A 23,390-nucleotide genomic window follows, 5' to 3' on the forward strand; every position below is an offset into this window, starting at 1 on the left:
TATGATGGTTGTGCTGGTACTTACAAGTTATGCTCATTCAAATCAATGGGGTATATTTCATAATTTGAAATTACTGCAAATCTTAGACTGGCTTTAAATCAGAGGGTAGGCCTCCACAGAATTGAACAATAAGTATGTTTTAATCAGCTCAGAGGGTCATAGAAAAGTTCAAATACTAAATGTATGTGAGGCACTTGAACTCAGACCCTGTCAACTCACTCTTCTATTCCAAGTCATGTGAGAAGGGAATATTTTCTTCATTCACCATATCCTGATGAAAGCACATTCAATGCAGTGAACAGGATTTTCGTAACAGGAATGGAAAAACGGGTTTGAGAGTATAAAACTAAATCGGACATGTTGCCCAAATTAAAAAGATTTATTACTGATAATCAAATATCCAGAAACCCAAACTATGGGGAACTAATGAGAAAATTAAATGTAACGCAACACATGAATTTTAAAGATGTATCCGAATGCAGTTGTTAATTGGTTACTCTATTTCACAAGATATTGCTGGTGACATTTGGAAGAGAGAACTGGCTAATTAAAGGATCATTCTTATTTTTTTTAAACTATATTAACCATTTCTCAGTAATGATAAGACCACCATTTTCACATTAGAAAGTTTTAATGATTAAGAACCGTATACAAATACTTGAACTTGACAGTTCCACAATATTGTCTGATCCCACACAACACGAGTCCTATATGAGTTCCTATGAAGAAAGATATGTAAAATCAGGCAAGTTTGTACAGTCCAGTGCTACTAAGGCCCTGTTGAAATACTTGAAAATGCCTTCAAGATGTTTTCACTCATCCAGTATGAAAGATATAGAAATCTTGCTCTCGTAAATTCAATTGATGATTACTTCAAGGAAAGACAGAAGGCTGTATTTTTTTTGTATAGGTATTTGAATTGACCTCTAATACTGACTTGGATTAGTTGAGAAAGCAAGTTGCTGAGGTATTTTAAGTATTAGTGGTTAGTTACTCAGATGTGTCACATAAGCCACATAGGGCTATTATAACACTACAGATCTTACACTATTTTTACTGAATTGTTACACAAGAATTCAAGACAACTGTAATTGCAAATATTTCCATGATCTAAAATGACTACCTGATAGAAGTGGAGTCCAGTTTCATACAGAATATGAGTGTGCTTCTTCCAGTCATGTGGTTAAGAAAAGTAAGTGCATCTTTGGTACTGCATTTGTATTTTGACTCCAGTTATATGCATGATCACCTTTAATGACACCAACTATGTCTTGCTCTTCTAAAGGCTGGAGATGGGCAGGTAAAATGTAAAACCGCAACATGGATCTGACCATACACACCCTCAAAACAAAGAGAATATAGACATGACATATACAATGGGTGGCACTTAAATATTATCCTCATGTCATTACTTGACAGTCCATCACACTGTTAGGTAGTACAAATACAATTTGATGTAATATAAATGTGATGCCAAAGGCAAATCATAACATTGTTAAACAGAAATGCATTTTTTTGTCAAAATGAGCAAGAATAGGCTTTGGTGATTACATTATCTAAAAAGTACTTGTCATTTATTCCTGCAAGGTATTGCTAATTCAACAATAATTGCACCTTATTTGCCTAGATCAGAAGCAAAGGGTCTCTATTTTCATTGGTGAAAGTTCAGACACCAATTTCGCTAGGCATTGACACGTTAAAAAATCGTACCTGTTCACTAATAATAATAATAATAATACTGCTTGTGCTTTTACTTCTATTCATTAAAGGTTGCACTAGGGCAGATTCCTTACTCAAGGTCCGCATGCGTAACTCAGACATTCACGTAAATTGATGTCAATGGGGAATTTGTGTGATGATTCGAGTTACGCATGTTGATCTCTAGTTAGGATTCCACCCATACGCACATTTCTTGGCAAGTCGCTGTGCTGAGCTCATGCAGTTTTTTTTTCATTATGTACCCTTAGTGATAAGTCTTCTGCAACTCAAGATGCACCTTCCTCTTGGAAAACTCATTGTTATGGCATCTGTTAGTGTAATACAATACAAAAAAATCATAAAAGTATTTGACAATTGATAAAATTAAGTAAACAATAATCTATGCGGTGCTGTTTGTAAAGTAGATTCATCCTTTTTGACAGGCCAGTTATCCCCAGATTTAAATAAATCTGACAAGATTAATTAATCTGTCCTCTTTTCTTGTAGATTTTATTTATTTATTTATTTATTTTAACCAGATTTATAAATCTAGTCAGATTTATACATATTGTTCAACTTTACAAATGGCACCTCATAATAATCAGGTTCCTACATTGTTGCGTAGGTCCGGATTTAATAAAAAAAATATGTTTTAAATTCAAGGTAACCTAGTCAGGTTGACCGAATCAAACAGAACATATACATGAACATGGTGTAAAGATTGGCTAAGTTCTCTTTGTGAGGTATGAATAAAAAAACAACACTGTAATGCTCTCACCCATCACCTACAAAACAATGATTGAACTGTCTTTTTTGTGTACCGCTGTGGAAGGTGAATCCAAGGTGTCACTCATTCACTGCAAAAATGTGCTTGAACTAACGTTGTTGCTCTGGGCAAGCTTCACTCCCTTTCTTGTCCATCCCCCTCAAAAATTCTTTCACTAGGTGCATCTCAATAGCGTAAGGTGACTTCCTGTCCTTGTCTCCTTTGCTTCATCTGCACTGACATTACCTTAGTGTTTTCAAAATCAGTTAAAGATTAAGGAAAGGAGACAAAGGGAGGAAGCCACTTAAAACAATTGAGATGCATCCCTTGTGTTGTGGAGGCTATTTGTCGATTAGCTGGGACAGGCTCTGTCGCAGGTCATTCAAGTCGTAGATCTTAATGTCCAGGATGTCGATGACCCGCTGGACCTCACTCTCAGTTTGCTCCTGCTCCTCCTGGGAGGAGGCCAGGCTCTGTTCAGCACTCTGGACCCGCTGCTCCAGTTCTGTGTTCCGCGTCTCCAGATCCTAAAACCGACGGATGAAAAAGGTCTAAGTGACATGGACGACTGCAAATCATGTATATTTCTGATGACTGATAGTCTGTATGATGATATATAGTTTTATCTCTGCATTTTATTTTTGCACACCCCTGGAACCGTACCTGAAGTCTCTTAACAGCTTCCTCTCTCTCCCTCTCCAACTCATGGAAATCAGATTTCTTGCTCTGTAGATTGTGGATTTCCTAAAAAGAACAAACATACCAGAGTAATATGTTCTTCAGGACACTCTATTCATACTATATTTATTATTTTCTCTTCTCTTTTCTCCAAAGAACATCTATTTATTTTAAAGAATATGCAGTGTAATCTCTTACACTGTAGCTGTAGTTTGTTTTGACTGAGTTTAGGACATTTTATGGGTAACCTTGATGTTACTGAAAATTGCTCTCAAGGGCTCAGGAGTGACCTTGTGAGTCACACCTGACTGAAGTGTTACTTGTTTAGGCTGTGAGCTGTGGAGATTTCAGATTCTTATAGTGAAGTGGGAGGATTTACATCTGAAGGACAGTATCCAATCCACTGTAGGCCCTGTATATAGATCACTGGATGTCACAGGAAGTTCAAACACCAGAGAGACAATAATTGGCCATTTCATTGGCAGTTGACTCTTTTGTAGACCTCTTTAAATGGAGGAATGAGAGAATGAATAAATATCACACTGTCATGAACAAACAGACCTATCTATCTCCATTCTAGATCCATTTATCTCCAGAATCCTTTGGGTTTTCACAATATTGCACAATCATGCTATGAATATACAGTAGAAGCAAGTTTGTCAAATATTCTCTCCAATCTACATGTAAAAGGTTGAGTGACAGTCATTTCATAATGTCAGGATTAAATCCATCTAATACAAATATACAGAAAGTAATTTCCTCTGAACTGAAGGTGCATTACACAGTATGCAAAATACCTCTTCAAGGGCATTCACTATTCAGGTAGGAAGTGCTCTGAAAACACAGCTGGGAAACAACCACTTTTTATTAAATTTTAGTCAAGATGCTGAGTTTACTGTAAAACTATCCCTGGTTGAATGACTGAACCCCTGGTCTTACCTCATCTTTAGCTTTAAGCAAGGCTTCCAGCTCCTCCAAGGATTGGTTCAACTCATCCCTGCCAGAGTCACTGGGACCAGGCCGCCCACTCTGAGCCTCCAGCTCTGCCACCTGCAAATACCCACAGCCAGGAACATTGGTTACAAAGTCAGATACATGAACACACTCACATGCACAAACACTCCTCTGTCACTCACCAAATATTAGAAACCCTCATTCACCCAATCAAAAAAAACAAACACTATATGATTAAATAATATAATACAGCACAATACTGATTGCAACAAAAAACTAACTATTCTAATTCCTTGGGTACACATAAAGCGGAGGTGGTTCGTGACCAGACACGTGTGATGAGTAACCTTGTCTGAAACGTGAAGAAATGTGTATGCTCACCAGGCTAATTCTTAGGTTTTAGCTTAAGAAATGTGTGCGTGGGAGGCCCGTGTTCGAACCCTGGTCGATCACACTTCTGCCGTGACCCAGAAAGTCAAAGGGGCTGAGTAATTTTTCTGGAGACTTGAAGACATGCGTTAGCTCCCTAAGCTAATGCTGAGGCTTTAGCTACAGTGCATTCGGAAAGTATTCAGACCCCTTAACTTTTTCCACATTTTGTTATGTTACAGCCTTATTCTAAAATGGATCTCTTATCAATCTACAGACAATACCATATGATATTTCAGTTTTTTATTTTTAATAAACTATCAAACATTTCTAAAAACCTGGTTTGGCTTTGTCATTATGGGGTATTATGTGTAGATTGATGAGGAAAAATGCAATCCGAATGCAATGTAAGTGAGCTTTCGCATTTCATTCACAAGGAACACCTGAGTTTGAATCTCAGTCAGTCAAACACACAAAAACTATAGATAAACAGTGGCTCATGCCTGATGGCCAACAATGAAAAACTGTTTTTAATGCCAAGTCTTAAAGGTGACTATCACCCATTGCAACCTTTTTTTAATTCCTGGAGGGATTTGACATTAAAGTATAGGGATTTAGACACTTTCACTTAACCTACTTTCATGTGTTCAGCATATAAATTGTGACTCATAATGTTTGGAATACCACGCTAATGTATTGAGTGACAGTTCTTTCAAGTGAGGACAAATCATTCACCCCTCTTCACTTAACAGCAAACAACAACATGGTTAAAATCTTAGAACAATAACAAAACAATGTGTTATTCAAACCTAACAAAAAATGTGCATAGAATTGTGCCCAGACGCCAGAATTATCATGTCTCCTTTTGTATCTCCTTCTCATCTTCAGAAGGAATTTCAAAGTGGTGCTTTAAGATTCCATGGCATGCTACCCATCCAGGCTTAGGAAAGCTGCTGTAGGGGATCAGGCACTCCCATATGACCCAACTTTATCCTATCAAATCCATACATGTATGTGACAGCCATCCCCCTAGGGATTCATGCAGCTACTGTATTGCTAGTGCAACTGCCCTTCTAACCGCCAAAAAGAGCAGACAACACAAACCAATTGGTGAGTTGAAGAAGCTCTAACCCCAAATGTAATAATGGAGCTTTTTAAATTCCAATTCCATGTCCAAGTTATCATGAAATTGACTGGGTGAAGGGTAGATTGGGGGGAAATGAACTGAAAAGGCTTGTAAAGCTATTGTTAGCAATAGCAGATAACTTACCAATTGTGTTCCTAAAACAGTGTGCTCACCCCATATGTGTAGAGGACTGTAGTTCATTTTGCAACTCTGCTATTGTCAGAAATGCAAGGCAAGATCTGAGAGACCAGTTCAGGGACCAGTGCCTCTCTGCAGTGTCAGAAATACCCCTAAAATAAACCACAAGAGCTCTTCAGTACAACGAAAAGTGTCTGGATCTTTGAGAGCCTGGAGAGGGGCTTATTTTGAACAGTGGCATGGAGAAAATCCTAGCCAATGGCTTTCCTGCTCTTTCTCTGGTGATTTGTCTTTTCCTTCCAAACTAGGGCAGGGGGGAAATATAGGGTGTCCTGTCCTGAAACTGCCTCCTGTCCCGCCAAGCCCTGGAGACATGGTCTACTTCCAACCACCTGGTTGAGAGAAGGGGAATAACCTTCGGTTGGATTGAGATGGATGATGTTCCCCTCAGTGCCTGGGAGCTAAAATAAGACTGTTGACAGCCATTTGTTGCAGTGGTACTTTAATCTGCCACATGAAAGAACCTCATTAAGCTTGACCAAGGGCACATTTCTCTTTTTCAAACCAAGTTAAATTTATGCAAAAGAATTTCACCCTCAAATGATCAAGGCATGTCAACAGTGATTTCCTTAGGAAAAAATATTGTATCAAACCAGCAGCATCTGCAGGTCTGAAAGTTCTCTCTTTAATAACAAACTCTATGAAGATTTTTTTTTTGTGTTTACTTAGATATAATGCATTCTTCAATAGTGAACCATTGGTCATGTTGCTGGCTGTTTTTAACTATATTCACCATCTGTGGTTCAAGGAGATGTCATCATATGTGTCCTCAGAATTATTAAATAATTATGTACAACCTTAAAACATTAATTCTTGAATGCAGACAGCCAGGATATCACTAATGGTCATTAACTACTGTATATCAGCTCTTACTTGATCTCGGAGTCTCTCTGTCTCCTCCTGATACTCGGCCAGCTGTTTCTTCCACTGGTCCACACTGGTGTTGGCCTCGTGCAGCGCTGCCACAAGTTTAGCATTGCTGTCCTGCAGGGTGAACAGCTCCGCTTCCAGGTTAATCTCGCATATTGACCTGGAGAAAAAACAATGAGATGTCATAAAACAATTGTCTCAAACCAGTCAGAAGACAATGTGCACCATTAGACCAATCACAAGCACCATTCTACAGAGGATCTTTGGATATTTTTCAAATAAGAGAAAGGCAATCAGTAAAGTACCCGTCCCACAAAAATATAAGAACACTAGAACTGACATGTCGGCTCTAAGTTCTAAGGTAAAATGCAACAACACCCTCCATACTGTATTAAACCACCTGTGTAAGACGACTATCACCATAGCAACAGGCACACACAAAAACATGAAAACCCTCATTATATGCAATAATAGGACCATCTTAAGAGGGGCAAATTAAATTGGATGTAATAAGTGTGTTTTTGTGTACTTGGGCAGGGTGGAGGGCAGGCTCTGTGCTATCCTCATTAATGACAATGTTTTTAACTACATATGACTCAGCCTCATACAGTCAGTGTCCACCTGTCAGTGGGTTCAAACCTCCCACTCACACAGCCTCCACAATAGGAGAATAAACTAGAGCTTTGGGCCATGACTTGATTTGGCTATTACATTTCCATGCAGGAATTAAATCAAACTTGCCATAGAAAAGTGTGTGCAGTGTCTTTGCTTACTAACTGATGATTACAGTCACACACTTCTTGAGTCTACCTAATAGTATTAGTTTTGTACACTATTCATTTTTGTTATTTAGTTTGACCATGGGAGAAGGAGCCACTGCGTAAATACCATTATGCAGGTTTGATTTAATTTAGCCCATAGCATATCTACAGAACATGACTTGTCTAATGGTTCACAGCACACTAATCTGCTCATCTCTTGTCATGCACTCACTTCTCTAATGTTGTGGTGAGTTAAATTGTGTTAGACAGTCGCCTGGTCACTTCATCCCATTGTATGACCACAAAAGTGAGCGCTGGATGCATCTGCTGTTCCGTTCACTTAGGCATTGTATCCTGTTCTTTAAAACGGTTGTACAGTACATTAGGCCTATCTGCCTATCTGTCGCATTTAAGCCTTTACTCGCTCTCAAGCCAGTGAACTTCGGTAAATTAGCGCGAGCGGTGCCCCAGAAATCAGGTGATGGGGAATGCACACATTCTGTCAGAAGACACTGTGCTTCGTGACTAGGCAACCCAACAGTTGCATGACAGACAGTGGGAGACAATAAAATGCCACACGAAATGTCACTTTGGTGTATGCTAATTTTGAGATTTAGACTTTTAGGTGAATAAAAGCTAGCAGCAAGTGATGTCACAGAATAGGATTCTTTATCTCTGGTCCTGGGGAAGTGCTACAGGCTTTTGTGCCAGCCCACTAACACTCCTATTTAAAAAAACAACTGTTCATTGTCTTGAGTCAGGACTACAATTAGTTGAATAAGGCATGTTAGTGTTGGGCTAGAACAAAAGCCTTCACAAGTTTCTCAGCAGGACCGGAGTTAGAGAATCATGTCACAGATAATAAACCCTGTAGAGAGAGAACAACTTTCATATTTTATTTGATTCCATCTATTCATTATGACATGGAAATTTGGAACATTTGAGTGTGTGTGAGTATTACTTGAGTACTATTCTATAATATTACCCTTCAGAGAGCATCTTTTTAATGCGTTCCTTCTCTGACGTCAGCTCCATGTCAGCGCTCTTGCTGCGGAACAGCTTGTCCTCCCCTGGGCCGTTGACAGTCAGCAGTGGTGGGGAGTGGCGGTCCTCTGATAGCTCCTGGATGACCACAAGGGACAGCTCAGAGACAGGACGGACATCAAATAAATGGGGCATCTTTCAACTCTGATCCAAGTCCTCTTACTTGACTGGAATCAAGGTGAACTTCACTACAATTATGCGTCATGTAGTTGGAGATCTGGAGAGCAACGGGGTGTGCAGGCTTTGGTACTAGCCCAGCACCAACACACCTGATTAGACTAATCAAGGTCCTGTTGAGCAGCTGATTAGTAGAATGGAATGTGTTAGAGCTGGGCTGGGACAAAAGCCTGCATACCCTGTAGTTCAAGTTCAGTTCAAACGAGGCATCAGGAAAATGTCTTTTTGAACAAACGGAAATTGTCAATGCAATAGCAGCAATGGCACAGAGATTCTTGTCTTGTCTTGACAAGTTGCTTCACTTGTTAGGAGAATTGCAAGACCATGAATACTGCAATGGGAATGGAGCAAAACCCTGTGTTTCTATTAAATTCTAATCATTTATTGTGATCTGAATGGGGGCGAGATGACTATGCCTTTCACAGAGCGTATTTCATTTGTCATAACTACTTGCCTGTGCAATGCATGACTGATTCAATGAAATGGTATTGTGAAAATGCTGTGACAGAAATCATACAGCTCATCCATAGAGTAACAAGACACCACAAGAACAATAATGCAGGCCTACTGTTTCTGTTTACTTGACACAGACAAATGGATGTAACCTAGCTGTTTTGCTAGCTCAAAAAGACAGCCTTAAGATAAAAACTGTGTTGCTATACATCCAGACCAGTGGAGGCTGGTGGAGGTAGAAATCGGAGGACAGTCTCATTGTAATGTATGGAATGAGGAATGGTATCAAACATTACACACATGAAACACACCTCGAGCCCGTCCTCCGATTTCTACTTCGACCAGCCTCCACTGATCCAGACGAATCATCAAAACAAAAGGGCAGGGAGCAGGAGCACAACTCTGTATGCCAACAGCAGTAATGTTCTTCCTCAGCTTCCATATCAGCGGCACAGGTTCACAAGTTGAACATCCAACCATGTGTAGAACACAGCTAGTAAACACATTACTTTGTGGAGCATGGAGAAGCATATGGTATTAATTTTAACATGTCAAAGTTAGCTACTATTCCACCTTTTATTTGCTTGCCAGTGTATACTGGAAGGCAGTTCTGTGTACATGAACAAAGCAGAGTTAACATGAGCACAGCTTTGTTGTTCTGCAGATTTCACATTTTGTAACAGAGGAGTTAAAGGCGATATGACTAACATAGACTATAGAACTGAGAGACAGGCTCAATTCTACTCTGTCTTACAGACATTCTTTGATGTCCCTTTTTTGTTGGCAAAAATGAGCTACAGCTAAATTGGACAGAGGTTTGTTAAACCACGATTCTCAACATAGGGAGTGGAAGTTCCAAAATCCAGCTCTCTAAAAAAACCACATCTCTTTTCTTCCCCCTCTGTGGCCAGATAGAAAACCAAACTTGAGCTTGACAAGCACAGAGTGCATCTCTGAAGCATTACACCCCTTGCACTCAGAAAAGTGTGTATTATTCATTCCTTCTCAGAGTCAGCCCATGTGTATTCCCCCAAGAAAGTTGTTCTATTTCTACAGCCCGGGCGCTTTCTTCCCATCCTTACAGTATGATATGGAGGATGCATTGATAATTTCTTTTTTTTAAAAAGAGTAATGCCAGCATTGAAAAGAGGAGTGTTAGGTCCAAAAGGAAAGAGCAAGAGAAATCAAAGCTAAGAAAGCTAAAACTCCACACCAAAGTCAATGGCTAGGGAGCACAGAAACCCTGAATTATTTATAATGTGGATCATGTTTAAGTTATAATGGGATTACACATTTCCAACATTTTCCCCCAGTCATTGACTAATGCATTCCAATTGGAGTGAGTAGGAATATAAGATAGTGATGCATCCCTTTAAAACCGACATACTGCGCATGTATATGCATGGCTAATTCAAGGAAATTCAAAAGAGACCTCTCATGTGGAATCTTTCCCTTTAAGTATTTGAGTATTTGCCCATACAGAGAGCCTGTTCCAAGATCTGCTCTTTTCCTACTATAACAGTGCAACCTCCCTGCACAATTTTCTCTTTTTCTCGAGTCTGAAACTGAAATACATTAAATAAGGGTTGTCTCACACACTTTACTGGACACTTTCAAAGTGAAAGAAAATTCTACAATAAGACCTGATTGCATACATTTTCACCCCCTTTGTTGGGGCACTGCTAAATTAGCTTAAATGTAAAAATGTCTTCAACAAAATCTGAAAATGCAAGGGGTTGAATACTTTCTCTGCACTATTGAGCAGAATGGCTCAGCTAACACTAGGGGGTATTCTAGGACAAGAGGTCCTGAACTCCCGATGCCCATAAACATGTTGTAGTGTAAGCCATGTGGAGATGGTAGGGATAATGCCTTTGGAATGAAGGTGTGGTGGGTTCTCCTACAGCAGAGGTGTAATACACATGGCACTTACTTGAGAAAGCTGGGAGAGGAGTAATCCCAGAACACATCAACCGCAGCGTGGCACACGGCACCCATATGGTGGGGAGAGAAAAGAGAATGAGTAAGAAGAGCGAGTGTATTGTCATGAAAACACAGCAGATCAAAAATATACAATCCATCAGCAATATTTCAGTGTTAAGGATGGTTTTCTGCCCTCAGTGCACTGAAGAAACAGAAGTAGTCAGTGTCATCACTTTAAGATACCATAAATGTAGCACAGAGGTATGACCCGGGGATTCAAACTTCATTAGATTATATTTTCTCTCTAGGTAGCTCTCAGAGTTACGGCAGCGCATCACCGCAGCCAAATTACATAAACGCTGTTTACTTATTTATCAATGACTTTGTCAGACCTGTGTTCCTGGCTTTATAGCTTTCCTATTCGTACACCCTTGGTTTCATGAGACCCTGAAACCACATTATTATGAATTGATAAGGCCTTGCATCAGAGGCATATTTAGGTCTCTGATGGATGCACATCGGTTTTATTTGTGACTTTTTAAACTTTGAGGTCATATCAAATATAGATGACTTGCACTGCCCTTATATGTGCCATGTATGGTACTTAATCACAGGGAAGATAGCAGCTCCTTTCAAGGTGAAGCTACACCCATATCACACCGTGGGTGCATCTCAGGAGTCTAAAGTGGCTCCTCCACTAATGCTCTCTGGTATAAATAAAACTGGGCGCTGAGCAACACAGGACCTTTAGGTTATTGTGTTGCACACCTTAGTGCAGCGGTAGTGACACCAATGAGTGGTACTGTACTGTACTGTACTGTACTCCTGGGGCCAGCTACACCGCTTGAGAGGAACAGGTGGGTTGTGCCCTTCCAAGCCATTATTGACCTGGGGTTATGTATGTAAGACAGGGCTGTTCAATTCCATCTCTCAATGGCCAAAGTACTGCTGGTTTTCTGGTCTCTGGTATTTCATTGATCAATTTATGTCATTGATTGGCCAGATATGAGACATATCGATATGACAGATATGAGACTCAGCATAAAATGGTATAATTTTTTCAACAGCCGCCTGCCTGCCTGCCTGCCTGCCTGCCTGCCTGCCTGCCTGCCTGCCAGCCAGCCAGCCAGCCAGCCAGCCAGCCAGCCATATCCAGGTGCTCTGTGTGTGTTAGGATGAGTGGTGTACTATCCAGATGGAGAGAGGAATGGGTCAGTCAACTGTACAAAGAAATGTTCTGCATGACAGCCAGTTTCCTTGGTGACCCCATGCAATGACATGACACATTCCCACAAGAGCCAAACAATTGTTTCTGCTTGGTGCCTTTCAGACACAGGGCCATAGTTAGTGGATTTGAAAAAATGTGATCCCAGCAAAATAAACCCAACAGTTAAATATAATACAGTTGACATGAAACAGTTTTATCTAGTAAAGATAACAATACAATACTTCCATGCACTATAAAATAAATCATAGAAATGTTATCAATATACAAACAATTGTTAATAGTGAATCATAAAACGTCATATCAACAAAAACAATGTCTTTAAAAAATGTCACTTGTTTATCTAAATGTGCTAAACAGCAAGATTATTATACAGTTACAAAGACTCAGGCAGGCAGCAGAACGGAGAACCACATCCCTGTGACTAGCTCCATTCTAAGAAAGAAATGACTGCCCTACTCTTGGTAGCCACTTGTGTTCAATGGCTTCTTGTTGGTGCTTTTGCTGCACACACAACCTCTCTGCCCTCATTCAAAGCATGATACAATAACCAAATTGTCCCAGCACTTATTAAACAATGGATTGCAATTACTTCGCAGAAATATCCATTAAAGTTAATTGGAAGAGAGATTGATTTAACAATAAGCTGTATAACAATGCGTTCCAAAATGCAATCAGTTTGCATTTACATTGTTTGCTTTCTGTATAAATTGCATGGCCCCATCGCAGACTCCTACACCATCTCAAGCTGCCATTATTGATACGACAAATGGTTTAAAAGTATTCGAAAAGTAAATGAGCCTTTGGGGGAGTGGGGAACTGTACTGCAGGGGGACTCATCTCTGACTTTCAATTTCACACTGTCCCTCAACTGACAATTCTATCCAGAAATCACCAATCGGCCATTTCAACAGTGCCCTGGCCTAGACAAGCCTTAAAAAACTGCTCCTTTTAGAGATTCCTCTCTCTCTCTCTCTCTCTCTCTGTATGTAGGCATTACAGTCACTTAATTTACCTTGAAACAAGCTTTTTTTAATTTCCCCATTTTTCATGCATGAAATCCTTTAACAACATTAACCAACTGGGAAAATAATAGAATGGTCAAACAGAGCATTCATCTAATCCCCATAGCATATTCCATGTGTTTAAAATAGATGTATGTATGGCCACATGCTCCTAAAGGTATCACTGTTAAGCCTTATGCTTATCTGTACTACCTCTCTCCCTCCCAGCTTAGCTCGCAGGGTAAAAGAGCAGCTGCAGTATCGTAACTCACCTGTGGGGCGGCAATGTTCAGTGCAGGGTTGGTCAATTCAAATTTCTCTTGGGATTTCTCGCGTGCAAGACGTGCTGCCTCCTTCACCTCTTTGAACTGGTCAGAAAACTACAGACAGAAAAGTGAGAAATGAATGCACTTTTGTACCCACACACTTCATACCATTCTGTGGCATTCATTTTTGGGTATTCTATGGTGTGAACTGTGTGCTCTATCAGGTTCTGAATATGTATAAAATGTTTTTTGTCTCATGTGTAACTCAAAAAGAATCCAGTTCAACCATTTGTTGTATGACAATAAAGTTTTCTGATTCTGCTAAAGTTGGTCCTCTGTGAACTTTCAGTAACACTGGCTGTGACTTACCTGCTGAAGCTGTTGCTCCGTGCCAAAGCCTAAGCCATACACAGTGTTGGCACGACTGTCAGCCCACTGGCCAAACTTCTGTGATGTTTTAGTGAAGGTCATGTTGGGTGTGATGGTGCTATTAATGATGGCCTGTGGTGACAAAGACATTTGATTAAAATGAGCAGTTTTAATGTAATCAGCAACAGCAAGCACCATAAGGCAACACCTTTCAAACATTACTGAATTATTATTTAGTTTTACAGGGGGGTTTACATGGAGCATACAGTTATAATGTGTTCATAATGCATTCATAGATTTGTATCAAGCATGTACGACTGCACTATAATGTATTAAATGATCTCATAGAGTTATTATCAGCCATTTTCCATCAGCTGAAAAAAAGCCTTATAGACAGACATCTTGTGATATATCATAAAGACATCATAAGGCATTGTACATGCCAATAATGAGTTATAACGCACTATACCAGTATGCTAGGTGTTATGCAGATTATCAGGTACTGATATAGAATTCACAATAAAAAAACATCACCGAGTCAGACAAAAAATGATATGTAATGTTCAAAATTGTATATCAAATATCAAATACTTCCTGTTTTTAACCTTTCACTTAGCGAGGGCATGAGACACGCTTTGAATTCTCATCATATAATCAAAGAAAGTTAAAAAAAACATCCACTTGCTCAAGTACATCTGATCATCTCAGCAAAAAGAGTAACAGTGTGGGTTTTAAACACTGCCATTGAGGGCACTATTTTATGTAGGACAGGGCAGGACTATAATGTTGCATCCTTTTCTTTGGGAAGCTCATTAGCAGAAAGCTGGCCAGCTCAACAATAATGAAAGACTAGCAGGAAGCAGGGGCACTGCTTACCCTTCACAACACTAGACACCAGCTAACTACCGCTCACAGACTTGACACAGGTCTTACTAATGGTGCTCGTCAACTGAGAGTCTGGTGTTCCATTACTCTTTGTGAACGACGAGGACAATGAAGATACTGTGAGAAGCAGAAACCAGTGGGAGTGTGTTTCTCAGCTCTCACCTTAGTGCCCCCGACACTGATGATGCGGTATACACTCCTGTTGGCATCGTAGAAAAAAGAGACAGTGACAGCATGCTTGCTGGCAGGGAGCCAGTTCCTCTTTGTGGCCGGGTCAATCTGGAAGACATGCGCTCTGGCACTGAAGATGGGCTGCTCCCTTAAGAGGCAAAACACAGGGGGGTGTTTAACATTGCTGCTTTGTTGTCACTCAGTCCCTTCAACAACAACAACAACAAGGAGAAATGAAGGACATAATATATATGTTTGGTTTTGGGTACATTAATCCATTGGTGCCACAAACTATGTTAGCCCTAAATTGGGAGAAGTTCTCAGATTCCTTTTTATTCCTGTAGATGGTTATCTCCGAAATGAGTGGACAGAGCAAACATACCATTCAGGATTTTGAAGGGCAAACTACCATACAATGGTTTGGAAAACAAGGCGATTATGACAAGAAAATAATCTGCAAAGGCCCTTACTGCTCAGATACTGTATTCCCATTTTCAAAATGTATGGTATTTTGTTTGTTTTTGTAAAGCCTGTGGATGTTGTAGTGGAATTAGGACATGCCATCTGTGAAATGAACCTATGTCTATGGATTATTAGTTTAGTTGGAGATTTCCTACAGCAACAAATAATGATATTTCTCTGAAGAAAAGAGAAAGTTAAAACGCCAGATACATCCATTAAAATTAGATGCTGGGGAGATTCAAATGCATTTAAGTGAACATAGTTACACAACTAATAGTGTTTATATCGTACAATATGTATGCAATGTACTGTTCTCACTGCTATTCAATTAGATATTGACATTAATTAGCACAGCATACAGTATGTAGCGTAAGGAATCTTTGTAATATGTACATTGCATACAGAATGATAGAACCCTTGCTAGTATTTGTTAAATGTCTACCTTCATCACACTTGCATGCAAACCAACCAGCACCACATGTGTTAAAGTTGGGCTTACTGTTCTCAAAAGATAATGAGGCTATACACCACAGCCAAAGCCATGGAGGTGGAACATAAATATTAGCATGATACAGAGTGTGCTCAGGGTGTGCAAAAACAAACATTAAACCAATAAACCTGTCATGATGAACTTTAGCTGGGGTGTAACTGTTATGGAAAATACATTGATAGAACTGTTTTCAGGTTATACACTTTCATATGACTGATACAACTTGTGTAAATACTGTGATTACATTTTCTCTTGCCACACCTCTAAAGTTCTATAGCCATTGTTCTGAGAACCACTGTATAATTTACCATATGAACAGCGGTGATTTCGGAGGGAGTGGTGAGGGAGCGCAGTAATGGGGGAACAGACATATCTTGCAGATAGGTGTGAAATGTTGAATGCCGATTGATCAGTAAGAAAGCGCCGATTGATCAGTAAGAGAGTCTCCCCATTGTTCATTCTCTCCCGCCCTCTCTCACGTAAACACAAGCCCATCAGCCGATAGCCTTGGCGGCACCTACCATTATGTTTAAACTGTATAAAAGACAACCCTGATAATCGTCTCTTCAGACTTGTGCTGAACGGACCCCCGGATCTACGCTGGGCTGCTGTTACGCTCTTGTCTCTTGTTTGCTAGCAATACATACCGGACTCAAATATTGTGGCTACTCAGGACTTGTTTCTTGATTCTTACCTCCGAAGAGCTGAAGTACAGAGTGGTAAATCCTAGCTGCATGGGGCCCCTTGCTCCCAGACTTACTGGAGCCATGCCACACAAGATATAGGAGTAGAGACCCCCCGGACGTTTATCTGACTCTATAAAGGGTCTAATCTGCCTACACTGTTAACCATGGTCACTACACAGCTCCTGGCATCAAGCTTCATAATCAGAGGTACCCCATGGGCTTGTCCCCAATGGACACATTTTGTACACTAATGGTTTCAAATATCGTACATAATCAGTTAAAAACGTTTGGAAGCTTTTTTTCTTCTAAGGCATTTGTAAAATGAAGGTCTCATCTCACTACATGTTCAGATATCTAAATGGTTCTGACAAAAATCCATTAAAATCTAATCAAAGATTACCAACAAACCAATCTGATTACAGTCAAGATTCCAAACCATATCTTATTCATTCCTGGCAAGAAGGAATGACTGTTTGACTGATCATCATCTGTCAAACTGTCAAAACATTGATTAATTCCCCAATGTCACACCTCACACCGTAATTGATGTTAGTGCAGTTGAGAAATGCCAACTGGACTTGAATCCTTCAGCTCATCATGTATCAGTCAAATTGCAGGTTAAGATGATACACATAGATTAACATGGATTAAATTCTGACTGAAGATTAGTCCAACAGCATTGATACACCACACAGTATGTATCCCATTAAAGAAGAGGTTCTGCAGGAGCCCAGCAGAGCTTGGTTTTAAAGAGGCCACGTCTCATGCTGTGACACTAGAGAAGCCTCTTGACTATTCTGTTGAGTGCCATGTGAGAGTGGGGAGAGAGAGAACAGGGCCTTGAGCCCTGGCTAGGAGGGAATGGGTAGGGAGCCTAAAGCAAGGCCTCGGCAGGGAAGGGCAAATAGCCGTGGAGCGAAGGAGGGGGAGGAAGGGTGACACACATTGAGGGACTGTGACTAGCCAGCTGGCACATTCAACCCTGCAGGGTCAAGGAAGACCCTGGGGGAAAAGAGAGAGCCAACCACACACTATACTGAACCCTGCACCCAACGCTCCTCCAACGTTCTACAACGCCCTACTGGCTTTCAAGCTGCCATCTCAAACCAACCTTACAGTGTTGTTGCATAGGTATCCTAGAGTTACGGATATGCAATGACATTCTGAATGCAACATCGCCCTTCTCTCCACGAGGTCTAAAATCAGGGGGTTGTCCGAAAAGATTATTGTAACTCTATTTAAGGTCATATTCATCGCACCTCCCCTCCCCCTCAACAGACGTTCATACACACAATACTAACCCATGCATGAAATGCATGACAAAACGGTATCGATATAATTAATTAATGAAAACCAATGTATAGCTACTGTACAGTATACAGTAGCTCCAGGTAACACATTACAGGAGACTGCTAGCATTGATGATATAGGGTATAGGCTGTGATATGAGAGAGGACAGTAAGGAGTTGGACTGGCTATCAAGTTGAGTGGGACTAGCTTGCACTAGCTAGCAGACAACTGGATAGGGGGCTACTGGAAAAGGCTGACATCACTACTTATCTATATTTCATCACCTTTCCCATTGTATATGCACGCCCATATCCTATAAATTCAGGGCAAAAATGAATTAAACATGGGTGTATTTTGAATTTTGCCACTAATTGTACCTGGTCTGTCATTTTATGGGAATCAGGGCGTTTTTAGGCAAATGGAGAAGGTCCAAAATGATTTAGGTTAAGCGCTGGCATTGGTCCAGACATCAGACCAGCCATCAGTTTTGAGCCAGTGGTTTTACCTCAAGAGCATCCAACAATGGAAGATCAAATTAGATTAATGGACAACCTTCTCATTGAAAATGAGGCAGGGATGACAGAGCATTGTGATTGAACTCTCCATCAATGACCTTAATCCACAGACCTACAATCTCCTGCTACAGAAACGTCCAGTTTAGAGGAATGCTCCCACTGTTAGTGAGCCTGTGCAAAAACCTTATTCTGTATGGTGCACCTGCACCTAATTTTGCACCTTCAATAATTGTGATGACATCAATTCCTTTTATTGAGCTTGTAATCAGATTAAAAGGTAGATTAAAATCATCAAATTGACCGGTCTTGCTAATCATGAAAAAAAGGTAGCGATCATATCATATAAGCATAAAATATCAGCCCGGTGTGTGGGTTCACCGAGAGTCATTGAGTGTCATCACTGGCTAATCCCTCTCAGTTGTCTCTTCATCTCATGCTTAAGCTCCCACAGTTAATTCTTCCCCAAAAGCCACTGATCTGTAAAATGGCCCCCTATGTGGATCAGCTGTCCTTTCCAGCTGCCTGAAGATACCATGACTTAGCTTTAGAAATGCTTCAAACTACCAATAGGGAAGCTCCCTCTATGGCTGCAATGGCTCAGAAATACTTGCCACCTTAGACATTGCTTGCTACTGTAGTTCAATTGATTTATACTATATCCCAGGTGGAAAGTAAACATATCTCTGCATGTAACAAAGGATCCATTTCCATATGAAAAATACATGACAGTCTTTGTACCAATAGTTTTGTGTTATACACAAAAGAATATCCTTGAAAAGATCTTATGAGCGGGACAATCAAGACACTAATTTCACTCATCATTTTGTACCACATATCCATGCAAGTGTAAGTGTTTCTTGTTTTTCTGGCAAAGCTCGGCCACCTGAGTTTGACCTTTGCCCTAAGGCAAAATAATTGTGCCATCCCTGCTGTGAGCATTAGGGGGATAATTCATAAGGGACTAATCTGAAATATTCCAAACATATGACTTTTCATAGAGAATATATACTATATATATATATAATACTATTTTATCCAAGGGAACTATTTTGACTGTATTGTGCTTCTCCTTTAAGGGGTTTCAATCCTTTGACCCCCGAGAGTCGAATAAGCCCAGCGTCTACATTCCTGAGCCAGCGAAAGTGTCCGGCCAAGTTCAGCAACATGACACTGCACAACTAAATACCAAAATAGCACAGTCATAACTAAACGCTAACTCATCGCTACTCAACTACAAGTCCACATTTCAGCATCTCAACTCAACATACTATATCCAATAGAGCTTGCATTTAGGGAAGGTAATTATCAGTCATCTTTGGGATATGATGTCATGCCAGGAAGTCACAGCAACTTTTACCAAAGATATTTTGGAGTAAGATGTGAACAACAGTAGGCATGTGTTAGACGTCGGTGCATGTGCACCGTCATGATATGCATCTAGGATTGAATAGTCTGTTTTGAAATTATCCCTGGTCCCGCTCTGCCCCGCTCTTGTCCTATTGACATCATATCCCAGAGTCTACCTTTAAAAAGACTTGATCAAATTCTTGCCAAAAACAATTATTGTTTATATTACATGAACAATTATTTTCTCTTGGGTTACTTCAGCATACTGGACTAGGCACACTGGGCACTTAATTCAAGGTCAGTACTCTTTAAGGTCAGTATCTGTCTGACAAATAAATTGAGGAAGAGCATAAATTCCATACCACTGAAATAGCCAGCAGCCATAATACCTTGAACCCTTTTTGCCTTGGTCAATCCTTGGATGGGGACTGCTGAAAGTGGTGTTGGGAGGGCCAGCAGAGGGGCATTCCTCTCTCTGGTCTAAGAGGACCGCAATGTCCCAGAGCAGTGATTGTGGCACTGGCCTGTGTAGGGTCCCATCCTTTTAATTGAGTTAAACCAAATATTGAGACTCTGGGGTGGTTTACTGGACACAGATTAATCCTAGTACTGCAATAAATCACACTTTCAATAGAAAATATCCATTGAAGACCCAATTTCGTCTAGGATTAGGTTTAATCTATGTCCGGGAAACCGGCCCCGTGGCTCTGTTCAGATGGCACTTATCACAACAGTAGGCATGTTACTATCATGGCCACCTAACTACTGTACCCCAGTTCCTAATTGGCATGATTCACTTCTGAGCTTTCGTGGCATCACCAAATGAGTGCTACACATTAGTAATGATGAAGTGAGTTCTCCTCCATACAATGTACAGTGTTTTGGGTGTCTAGAAAAGTACTATTGAAATAAATTATTGATTATTATTATTATTATTATTATTATTATTAATAATAATAATAATAATAATAATAGCAAATTTCCCTAAGACAGCCATTAAGAAGCTCCTTGTAAAAGCGGAATTCTCCTTGGCTAGTAGGTGGCTGCAAGTGAGACTACGGTACTTCATGGCATACTGTATACAGCAGATAAAGTAGACATTTCTTCCCACTCATTCCAAGCTTGAGCAATAAAGCACTTTACCCATAAAAAAACTCATCTTTTGTGAAAACTGGATTTGGCACACTGCTTCTGACACAATCTAAGAGTTGCCTGTAGATGCATGAAAGCTGCAGAGTCACCAGAGAAGGTTTATAGATGGTATGGTTGACATAGTATGATTAGCATTATGAGGACAAAGTCAGGAAAACCGCTGAATATGCAGTTAAGAATAACACCAAATCTGCAGATTCTGACATTCATCAAAAATCCAATGTGTACTTCAATACATCGGTGATCTAATCCCAATGTTTATCACCGGCATATAATATGATAATAGCATACTCTGGACATGACAAAATGGGGAACTGGGGGGATGACTTTTGTCGATGAGGGGCACATTTTTGTGGACAGGGCAAATGGATGATGAGCAATCACAACATGTACAGCATGTATCAATAATACCTTTCTCTGTGTAGTGGATACATTATTACTGCTCAGGGAAGGCTTCTTTGCTGTGTAGAAAAAGATAAGTGGTAAGAAGGTAAAAAGTGAAACTTTGTTTGACAAGAGGAACATTTCAAGGATGTTGAAGGTTTGTTTCAGAGCTAAATCCAACCACATGGGGTTACTTTTCTTTTCCAAAGTGGTGTGTTGCAGTCTGGGAATTTAATACTGCACATAGTTTCTTTGATGCAGGGGGCATCTTTAACCAGCAAGACTTGGCCTGGTTGGTCTGGTTGCATGTACACTAAAGCACACATTTGTCCCCAAAGGCTCCTTCTTAAATATAATTAGTTTACCTTGAGCAAAGCTTGATTGTCAAATTAAGTGGTACCTCCAAAAAGCATAAAGATTGGTACCAAGATAAACATGCAAATTAATCTGAAAAAGAAACAAGAGAATCAAGTTCTGAAATGGCTGGGGTTGTTTCACACTAACAGCATTATAATCACAACATAGCTTTCAATGTATGCAGACAGCACACTGTTCACTTTGTTTCTTTGTTTATATCTGTCTGTGCAGCCTATGCATGCAAGTGGACGTAACAGTGACACTGGTACAATGCATTGATAATTAAAGATGTACAATTTAACAATCAAGGTGAACTTGTCATTACTGCAGGCTGGGACATCATCATTTTCATATCAAGAATGGTGACATTGAAATGAGGTCAGGTTGTCTTTGCAGTTGCAGTTGCCTATGCAGATCAAACATATCATGGAAAACACTTTTTTCTTCGACATAACATCTATACTTCAACAGTGGAATTAAGTGTAAACAGTGTTTACATGAATGCAACAACAGTTTTGGACAAAGCCTTTATAGAAAGTAATTGAAGAAAATGGTGTTGGATCAATGCATGAATGTAATGTGGCCAATATTGGGGCGAGAGATTTTGGTCAAACATCACAGACCAAATTAGACCAGAAAGACCATATCAAAATACACCACAACGAGAGACATTACCGTAGCACTTTTGAACTCATCCAAAACTTCACTTTTTGTCCTTAAATTACGATTACAGTACAAGCGCAACTTGTCAGATTTGAGGATTCGGAAGGCAGCACTCACCCCATATTGTTCAAAAGATTTCGGTGTCCTTGTTAGGTATAAATTCCTGTTTTATCTCAAGATACAGCCAAATGTCTTTCCTTCCTTCGGTTCTCTTTCTTTCGTTTCCGAATGAATAATGGTTAACCAATCGCCTCGAATGTCAAATGTTTAAAAATTATGCATTACATTTATGAAGCACCGATATCTTTCAAAGGAAATTAATTCACTTGAGATCATATCAGTTCCCTATTGTAGTAGTTCTGTCCGTTACAATGTAGCTTTCCTTTGTCCGTAGCAAATCCCGTCTCTTTCGCTCTCTTTCTAATTTTCTAATTACACTTCACCTTTTTATTCAACCACCCTCAATGAATGTGAGGAAACTAAAGAAAAATCAACAAAGTGGTAATGTGTTCTACTCGTGACGACTGTCAGCTCACGGTAATGAAATCCATCTGCAATCTGCACTTTGTTGTTCCCTTTTGCTCTCTGCCTTCTGCCAATTCTGATCTGGTATCCCATTGAAGACGCCTTTCCCTGCTAAATTTGAATCCTCTCTAACACCACCTGCTGGTAACTATTTCGCCAATAGAATGACAATGTCTAACCCACTGTATGCCATTTGAAAATGTGAAATATAATATTGTAATAGCCTGCAGGCCGACTTGAAAGTACCCTTTCCGTAAGTAATGAGGTTTGATTGGAATGATGGCATTGGGATGCATTTCAAACGATTGCCTGAGATCAGACATGAATTAATTGGTGTACAACCACATATGCTGCTTGATCTATGCTTTTGCTGACCTCAGTACTATAATTCCAAAGTGAGGAAAATAACAGCTATTATTAACACGGCCAGAATATGTTTTTTTTCTTTCTTTAAAAATATATTGTACTGAGTGTAGCTAGTCTAGTCATTGAAAAAGTAAAATGTATCTAATGATGGATTTCATGTTTTATTTCCTTGATAATTTTGAATTTGTTTAATATAAAATAGATGATTTTAACTGC

At 39.9% G+C, this 23,390-nt stretch overlaps 1 protein-coding gene across 1 annotated transcript; it reads right to left on the minus strand.

Moving 5' to 3' along the window:
- Positions 1–652: 652 nt before the first annotated feature.
- LOC310806472 (homer protein homolog 3-like) lies at positions 653–22,447 on the minus strand. The gene is made up of 10 exons (XM_083672576.1): positions 22,401–22,447; positions 21,291–21,340; positions 14,929–15,085; positions 13,882–14,013; positions 13,519–13,626; positions 8,406–8,563; positions 6,663–6,819; positions 4,082–4,192; positions 3,128–3,208; positions 653–2,991 (listed from the first exon to the last, which is right to left on the minus strand). The coding sequence occupies exons 2-10, from the start codon at positions 21,311–21,313 to the stop codon at positions 2,806–2,808; spliced, it is 1,113 nt and encodes a 370-aa protein (XP_083528702.1). The 5' UTR covers positions 21,314–21,340; positions 22,401–22,447; the 3' UTR covers positions 653–2,805.
- Between the last annotated feature and the right edge of the window lie 943 nt (positions 22,448–23,390).

This window comes from Argentina silus (assembly GCF_951799395.1).
Source record: "Argentina silus genome assembly, chromosome: 6".
In the NCBI taxonomy this organism is placed as follows: domain Eukaryota; kingdom Metazoa; phylum Chordata; class Actinopteri; order Argentiniformes; family Argentinidae; genus Argentina; species Argentina silus.